The sequence below is a fragment of the Carcharodon carcharias genome, chromosome 31 (genome assembly GCF_017639515.1).
Source record: "Carcharodon carcharias isolate sCarCar2 chromosome 31, sCarCar2.pri, whole genome shotgun sequence".
Classification (NCBI taxonomy): Eukaryota; Metazoa; Chordata; class Chondrichthyes; order Lamniformes; family Lamnidae; genus Carcharodon; species Carcharodon carcharias.
Window position 1 is genome coordinate 10065269 of NC_054497.1, and position 9094 is coordinate 10074362.

General features: G+C 44.4%; 1 protein-coding gene across 1 annotated transcript; it reads right to left on the bottom strand.

Annotated features, from left to right (window-relative positions):
• Positions 1–1886: 1886 nt before the first annotated feature.
• LOC121271637 (lutropin subunit beta-like) lies at positions 1887–6446 on the bottom strand. Its single transcript, XM_041177731.1, has 2 exons — positions 6285–6446; positions 1887–2117 (listed from the first exon to the last, which is right to left on the bottom strand). The coding sequence occupies exons 1-2, from the start codon at positions 6444–6446 to the stop codon at positions 1887–1889; spliced, it is 393 nt and encodes a 130-aa protein (XP_041033665.1).
• Positions 6447–9094: the final 2648 nt, after the last annotated feature.

Here is a 9094-nt window from a genome sequence, read left to right on the forward strand (position 1 = left end):
TGAGTTTTGCAGTGAAATTTGCTGCGGGTTTTGGTAATCTGCACTGTTAGTCACTACATCCCTGTGAAGTGATGGCTGGACTGGTGAAGAACCCTGCTGTAGTGCACCAAGGGGCTGAAATATACCTCTGTTCTGGACACCAAGTCCCCAGTCTCAGTCACAGGGGCATATCTCCCCTCCTCTTGCAGCTGCTGGTGTACAGTTCTATGGGTACCAGCAACAGCCGAGAGGCCAGTCTGCATGTGTACACCTGGACAGTGAGGATGCCAGCTGTTTAACCAAGGGATGTGCCTCTGCTTATATCCTGTTCTCAGGCTGACCTCTGCACATGCACAACACCAAGCAGGCCTTAATGAACATTAATCGGAACACTGGCTGCTATTTCCCTTTCTTAGCCCAGAATTGCTGGGGTAATTGCAGCATTATAACTGCTGTCCCAGCCTGAACTCAACAAGTTCAATGCAGACCAGGGAATGAGCCTTAGACCTTCTGTCCTGTATGCTGAGTGCTGTCTGAATGCTGTGAAGCTTGATTTGATAGGACTACTTTTTGAATTGTCTTTATTAGGAGCCCAAGCCCGTGAATGCTTGATTATGCAGGATTTTCAATTCCTACTTTCAACATATACAGTGAGTTATGCTGTACTGTTTAAATAGTGTTTAATATTCCAAGATGTGGTAGTGTCATAGTTCTGTTTTACACAAAAATGTACTCACATGAGCAACCAGTTTAAAGGAGCAATGTACCTTCACATCTATTTTTACTCCACATTGACATTTTCGGTAATATTTTCAGTTATTTGTGTTAGGGCAGTCAGTTCTAGTATTATACAACTTTCTCACTTGTGGCATTCTGTATTTCCACATCAGATATAGCCCAGGTTTGATGAGGGCAGGGTCCTTTTACACTGGTTCATAAAGTTCTCTAGGATGAGGTAGATCTTGAGTCCATGCAGAGTAAAATTCCCTCTATACTGCCCAATGTAGCTCAGTCCAAAAGCAGCAGCTAACATGTCAGTGACATTTCCATTTCTGACACTAATCATTCATACAGCAAGGAAGCAGTGTTCACCAGCATTGGAATTTGGAAACTGTCCCAATTTCATGTGGAACCTTAGAAACAGGAGTCTTTCATCCTCAGTGTGGAGCAAGTTCAGACCCAGGTTCCTTATGTGCGGATATTACTGCTGCAGATGAAGGAGCAGCCAACTCCATTTGTTTATTTTTTGGGACTTTTTTAAAAAAGAAAATCGAGATTTTGAATTGAAATATTTTTGATTACTGTGCTGTTTCCTCCATTTTTGGAGTAGCCCGGGGTTACCACCTGTTCCAATTTAAACAGTCAAAACAATTTTGGGGAGCCAGCCGAAATTTGTGTGGTTAAATATTGGAAAGTAAAATCTGGTTTTGCAGCTAAAAGACCACACTCCCTATGGATAACTGCCACAAAATCTATCTTTTCACATTAACAGTTTGAATCACTTTTAGAAGTGAAGCGATGATGTCACCTATTCCTTTGCCCACACAGCGTCCCCCTCCCCAGCTCCCTTTGTTGCTTTGAAAGCTGCTAATTCTATACTGTTTCCAAAATGGCCACCATTTCAATCAGGATTCACGTCTATAAAACAATTTCTTTGTAAAACTTCCAGTGAAACTTTTTTTTAATCACAGTGTTTTGAATGTCAGATGTATAGTGCTTTACTGTTGATTACAGTTTAGTGCTCCTTTTAAGCGGGTGAGTACAGGGAAACACAAAGCACCTTCTTTAGGATGTCAAGAGAAACCGGCTCTGACACCACAAAGAAGACTCTAAATCAGCAAAGTGCAGCAGAGAAGGCACGAGAGTGGTGAGAAGAGAGGCGATGGGTGCTGGTGAAGAGGAACGTCTCACAGCGACACCCTCCTGGCACTGCAGAAGTCCGGTTTGATGCTCTGCACTGTGCAGTCAGTGTAATCCATTTTACAGAGGTTGCATTCACAGCTGACTGCCACAGGGTAGGTGTAGGTGGAGTCAACACCCAAGGGGCAGCCTGGCAGCCTGATGGCTTCATATCGAATCTCCTTGTAAGTACACACATGCTGGTAAACTGACAGGAGAGGGCTCTTGTATACTGATTCCTGCAGTCAAAGAATATGTTCTTAGTTAATCATTACAACGTTTCAACCTTGTCTCCAGACATTGAGTTAGATTCTTATTTTACAGCCTTTGGGTAGAAAGTTGTTCCCTATTTTAGTTGAAATCTTTTGTTCCCAATCTTGGTACAATCTCTAAAAGTCTTTCTGTTTGCACTTCCTGTGAGCATTTCCCGATGGAACAGAAGGACAATTACTTAATGCTTTTGGCTATATCATTCACAACTAATTAATTATTTTTGAAATGTAATCGCTGTTGTTTTGGAGGGAAACCAGGCAGCAAGGTCCCATGAACAGCAACCTGATAATGACTAGATCAACTCTGGTGGTTTGAGGGATAGATGGTGCCCATGACACTGGGGAAATGCCCCTGTTCCTCCTCAATGGATCTTTTACATCACGTGAGAGGGCAGAATTTTAACATCTCACCTGAAAGCTGATAGCACTGGCAGTGCAATACTCCCTTCAGTACTGTACTAAAGTGCCAGCTCAGATTATGGGTTCAGTCAAGTCTCTGGAATGGTCCTTGAACCCTTCAAGGTTCAGAGGTTTAATTATATCCTTTCCTCAATGGAGGCATTACCACCCATGGTGAGAGAATGTAACTAAAGTGTGACAAGTTATAAGTATGTATTTAGAAACTCATGCATTAGTTTGTTTTTCCAGTATAAGTGAATGCCAGTCCCAGTTACCTCACATTTACCCCAATGTAGACCTTCCATGACAGGATATTAACTAGTATTTTATAATCTTTTTCCCTTTTCCACATTTGTATTTCTTCCCCCAAAGGCCATTTCAAAGTGTGCAAATTTACACATGTTATACAATAATCTGGGCTTTAGATGATAACATTTCAATTTGCGTTTCAACCACCGATGTTTTAACCCTAAAAGTAACAGTTTCCACCTCAGATATATCTGAAAGGTGACTCTTGTTTTAATTTCATAGAATCAGACAGACCACAAGGAGGCCCATCATGTGTGTGTCAGCTCTTTGAAAGAGCTACCCAATTAGTCCCACACCCTCGCTCTTTTCCCATTGTCCTATAATTTCTCCCCTTCAATTATTTATCCAATTCCCTTTTGAAAGGTACAACTGCCACCCTTTCAAGCAGCAACATGCATTCTTGCTTTATCAGTTAGACCGTTGGATGCTGGATTCCAACTTAAGGAAATTTGTCGAGTTCTTCTCCAGCATAACTGCAGTAGTGAACCCTGCTTTCCATGTCCATGCCTTTCCTAGACATAGATAAGGTCCCAGCCCTTGATGGCAACTCACCACCACTCCTTTCCCGCCCTGGTGAGTGTCAGCACAATATTTAATCATGAGATGTGAATCCTAGTCTTTCTCCATCTCACACCCACCACTGCACTTCTCAAACTATATCATTGGGTAATTGTCAAGTGCAGGACTCCAGTTAATCTTAGCCCCTCACTTAGTCAGAGGGTGCCAAAGCCAGTAGTGATTCAGCTGCTGCCCAATACAAAAGCAGCTACCTCAGGTATTCAACATGTGACCACTGCTGTGGGCAGCACTATTTGTGGCTACAAGGGCAGGTCAGAGGTTGGCAGCGCTGTGGAGGGTAACCGAATAGTTTTTGGAGGGTACCTCGCCTCCTGACACCCCAAACCTTTCCACCATATACAAAAAAAAACCATTAGCATAGTAAGGGAAGAGGTTCTAAGTGCTAAGTGGTCTGGCAGGTTTAGAAGTAGAGAAATCTCCAGGCCCAGATGAAATGTATCCCAGGCTGTTGAGTGAGGCAAGGGAGGAGATAGCAGGGGCGCTGGCAATAATTTTCAATACCTCTCTGGCCACAGGAGTGGTGCCAGAGGACTGGAGGACAGCCAATATGTTATTTAAGAAGGGAGGAACGGATAAGCCAGGGAACTACAGGCCAGTCACTCTAACTCAGTGGTGGGGAAACTATTGGAAGCAATTCTGAGGGACAGAACTAATCTATACTTGGAGAGGCAGCGATTAATCAAGGACAGTCAGCATAGTTTTGTTAAGGGAGGGTCATGTCTGATCAATTTGATTGAATTTTTCAAAGAGGGGACCAGGGTATTAGATGAGGGCAATGCATTTGACGTAGTCTACTTGGACATCAGCAAGGCTTTTGATAAAGTTCCGCATGGGAGACATAATGAAGGTAAGAGCCCATGGGATCCAAGGCAAATTGGATCCAGAATTGGCTGAGGGGCAGGAAGCAGAGGGTGATGGTCAAGGGGTATTTTTGTGACTGGATGCCTGTGTCCAGTGGGGTTCCACAGGGATCAGTGTTGGGTCCCTTGCTGTTTGTGGTATGTAGGAGGGTTGGTAAGTAAGTTCAGAGATGATGAAAATTGGTGGAGTGGTAAATAATGAGGAGGATAGCCTTAGATTACAGGAGGATATAGACGGGCTGGTCAGATGGGCTGATCAATGGCAAATGGAATTTAATCTGGATAAGTGTGAGGTGATGCACCGGGGCAGGACAAACAAAGCTCAGGAACACACGATGAATGGTAGGACCCTGGGAAGTACCGAGGATCAGAGGGACCTTGGTGTGCATGTCCACTGGTCTCTTTAGGTAGTGGGATGGGTAGATAAGGTGGTTAAGAAGGTTTATGGGATACTTGCCTTTATTAGCCTAGGCATAGAATTTAAGAGAAGGGAGGTTATGCTAGAACTGTATAAAATGCTGGTTAGGCCACGGCTAGAGTATTGCGTGCAGTTCTGGAATTCGCATTATAGGAAGGATGTGATTGCACTAGAGAGAGAGCAGAGGAGATTTACCAGGATGTTGCCTGGGCTGGAGACTTTTAGTTATGAGAACAGATTGGATAGACTGGGGTTATTTTCCCTGGAACAGAGGAGATTGAGGGGGGACATGACTGAGGTGTATAAAATTGAGGGGCATAGATAGGGTAGAAAGGAAGCAACTTTTCCCCTTTGGAGGAAGGATCAATAACCAGGGGGCATAGATTCAAGGTAAGGGGCAGGAGGTTTAGAGGGGATGTGAGGAATTTTTTCACCCAGAGGGTGGTGGGAATCTGGAACTCACTGCCTGAAAGGGTGGTAGAGGCAGAAACCCTCATAACATTTAAGAAGTATTTGGATGTGCAATTGCGTTGCCATGGCGTACAAGGCTATGGGCCTAGTGCTGGAAAATGGGATTAGAATAGTTAGGTACTCGTTTGACCACCACAGTCTTGATGGGTCGAAGGGCCTTTTACTGTGCGGTACACCTCTATGACTCTATAACCACTGGGAGTTGGATTTGCCTGTTAAACTTTCTAGGAACTTGGAATTGTTATAAATGAGGATGTAAGCCTCAGCAGTTTTTTGGGGGAAAGAGCTCTCTGAGAAGGCTCCTTTGGTGTTGGTACAGAACAAGTAAAGGCCAGTCAGCCCCTACAGCTCACCATGTCACTCACTTTCAGATTCACTGCATTACTACAGAGAGGGAGACATGCTTCATTATTTCCATCAATTCCAAGCCCAAATTGTGAGTCTTCATGGGGAGGGGGGAGGAGGTTGGGCCAGTATATCACCAGTCTCCACCTTGTTTAATCTTCCCCGGGTGCTTGTGGGCTCACTTCACTCAGTCTCGATGGACCCTGAATAGATTAAAAGAAAATTATTCAAGTGTTCCCAATGCTGACTGACAAGGTCCAGCAGCCTTGTGCTGGTGTGCGGACACTTGGGTGAGGAGGGTTGTTAAACTTTGGAATGCTCTTCCCCTGAGAACAGTGAAGGTTGGGTCATTGACTACATTCAAGACTGATTATCATTTTTGATTGATAAAAGAGTCAAGGGTTATGGAGGGAGCAGAAGGAAAGTGGAGTTGAGTTCACAATCAGATCAGACATGATCTTATTGAATGGCAGATCAGGCTTGAGGGGCTGAATGGCCTACTCATCTTATGTCAGGTTCTGCTGTGACCCTCCCCCTCCCTCTCCACAAGGCCAAAGAGGCTGCCTGCTCTTCCTGGGTAGGTTAGTAATAAGAATAGCTGCTTGCACAAGGTGCTAGGGAAAACATTCGGATGATGGGATGGTGGTTGGGGGTGGGGGGGGGGGGGTGGAGTGAGGTACAAGTGACGAGGATGTGAGCAGAGTGTACAAAAGAAAGGCATTTTCCCCCTTTCCCCCCCCCATCCCCCATTACCTTCGTTGGACAGTAGCCACTGCATATGGAAGTAGTGAGGCTCACACAGATAGGGCACTCATCCTTTTCGGCGGAGATTGTCACGTTGGTCGGGTGGCAGAGGTGTCGGCTTTGGACAAAACACAAGCACAGTGCCAGGAGGAACAGCTGAGAGGAGCACATGCTGCAAAAGGAAAAAAAATTATATTTTCCCCACATTTTGCCAGTTAGATTATATTTTCAGACTCTACGTTCTGCCAACATAGGGTGAAGGTATATTAGACTCAAAACGTTAACTGTTTCTCTCTCCGTGGGTGCTGCCAGACCTGAGTCATTTTTTTTTCTCCCCCAGCACTTCCTGTTTTTATTTCAGATCTCCAGCATTTGCAGTATTTTGCTTTTACTTTAGCCAAGGTGCAGCGCTTGGGCTGCTGGGTTTTTTTTTTAAATATACTTTATTCATAAAATATCTGGAAGAACATTACAAGACATTTCTAAATGGCCATCACAAAAAGTGCAATCAGGTTCAACTTTTACACGTGGATCACGAGGTGCTTCAATACAATCAATGAATATTACAGTCATTTCAATAGGGTCATTACAGACGGTCAGACATTGCAATGGGATTGGAGTTACCAACATACATCATGTTGCACTCTGAGGTGCTTCAATACAATTATAATACAATTAGTATTCAATGCAGACACTCATTGTGAGCCACACAGCCCGAGGGGGTCTATACAATTCCCAGCCCCTCGGTGCACCATGGCACAACGGTCTTAGATAACAATCTTTCCCCATCCCAGAGTGTGTGGCAGACACTCTTGAGTTTCCCCTCCCTGTGGGGAGCAGCCTCTACATAATGCTCAGGACCCCTTGGTAAGAAGAGTGATTCGGCCAATGGGGCCAATTGCCTTAAATATCACACCACCCTGATAGAAAGAACTCACTTATTTATCAGTGTAAAAATAAAAGTACCTGGGAAAACTCAGCAGGTCTGACAGCATCTGCGGAGAGGGACACAGTATGACTCTTCAACAGAACAAGAGAGCCACCTTTCGTATTTTACCGTCTGGTGGGCTAAAGACCTAAGTTGCGCACTTTTTAAAACAAGAACTGCCGGTGACCTATATCTCCAACCCCTTCTGCAGTAGGACCAGGAGCGGAGTCTTGGTCCCCAGATGCCTGGAATGGAGCTATAATATTTTATAAGATGACCTTTACCTGATTGCGGCTGTGTTGCTGTGGTGTGGACTGTTGCCGATCTCACCGTGAACGCTCTGGAAGAATTGCGTCAAACTTTTTGTTCTCGTCCTTTTATAGGGATGTTTTTGCCCCGATGACCATCTTCCTAGGATTTAGTCCACAAGGTTACCAGACAGTATTCACTCGATATCTGGAATTAAGCAGGCACATTGGCCGCTTTATGATGCTGTTGGCGTTGCGGGCTCAGGAGGTGGATTATGGTCATGTATCTTTACGCAGAGCCCTTAATGTAAAACGGGCTCCAAGGCCGCAAACCTCGAGGAGTTGTACTTAGTTAAAATTGGGAATCGGGCACATACACTGATATTAAAACAGGTGATCCAAAACGCGGACAAAGAGCTGAGGTTTAAGGGGCATTTAAGGAAGAGAGTTTTAGGGAAGGAATTTCAGACCCAAGAAATGAGAATAGACCCTAAGGTCCCCTCAAGCCTGCTTCGCCATTCAGTACCATCATGGTTGATCTTGGGCTTCAACTCCCACTTGCCAGCTTGCTCCCCAAATCCCTTGACTCCCTGAGAGACCAAAAATCTGTCCATCCCAGCCTTCAATGAATTGGTCAGGAAAGTAAAAGCCCATGGGATTCAGGGTAATGTGGCAAACTGGATAAAAGGTTGGCTTTGTAACAGGAAACAAAGGGTAGTGGTCGATGGATGCCCTTGCGAATGGAAAGTTGTCTCAAGTGGTGTTCCACAGGGCTTGGTGTTGGGGCACTTGCTGTTTGTGTTATATATTAACGATTTGGACGTGAACGATTGGGAAATTTGTAGATGACAAAAAGATTGGCCGAGTAGTGGATAGTGTAGAGGATAGCCATAATCTCCAAAACGATATAGATGGGTTGGTGGAGTGAGTGGTAAAGTGGCAGATGGATTTTAACATAGAGAAGTGTGAGGTCATATGTTTAGGGAGGTCAAACAGTTACAGGGATTACACAATAAATGGGAAATTATTAAAAGGGGTCGATGAAGTGAGAGATCTTGGCGTACAAGTACACAGGTCCCTGAAGGCAACAGTTCAAGTAGACAAGGTTGTATAGAAGGCATATGGAATGCTCTCCTTCATTGCCAGAGGTATAGAATATAAAAGTAAGGATATAATGTTGGAATTGTACAAAACCACTGGTGAGGCCACAACTGGAGTATTGTGTGCAGTTCTGGTCACCACATTACAGGAAGAATGTAATAGCTCTGGAGAGAGTGCAGAGGAGGTTTACAAGAATGTTGCCAGGATTAGAAAAGTGTAGCTACAAGGAGAGATTGGATAGGTTGGGGTTATTTTCCTTAGAACGAAGAAGGCTGAGAGATGACTTGATTGAGGTGTGCAAAATTATGAGGGGAATAGATAGAGTGGACAGGATAAAATTGTTTCCCTTGATGGAGAATTCTAGAACCAGGTGACATAGATTCAAGATAAGTGGCAGAAGGTGTAGGGGGGGACATGAGGAAGAACTATTTAACGCAGAGGGTAGTGGGTGTCTGGAATTCGCTGCCCAAGTTGGTGGTAGAGGCAGAAACTCTAAACTCTTTTAAAAAATACCTGGATCTGCACCTTAAGTGCTGTAAGCT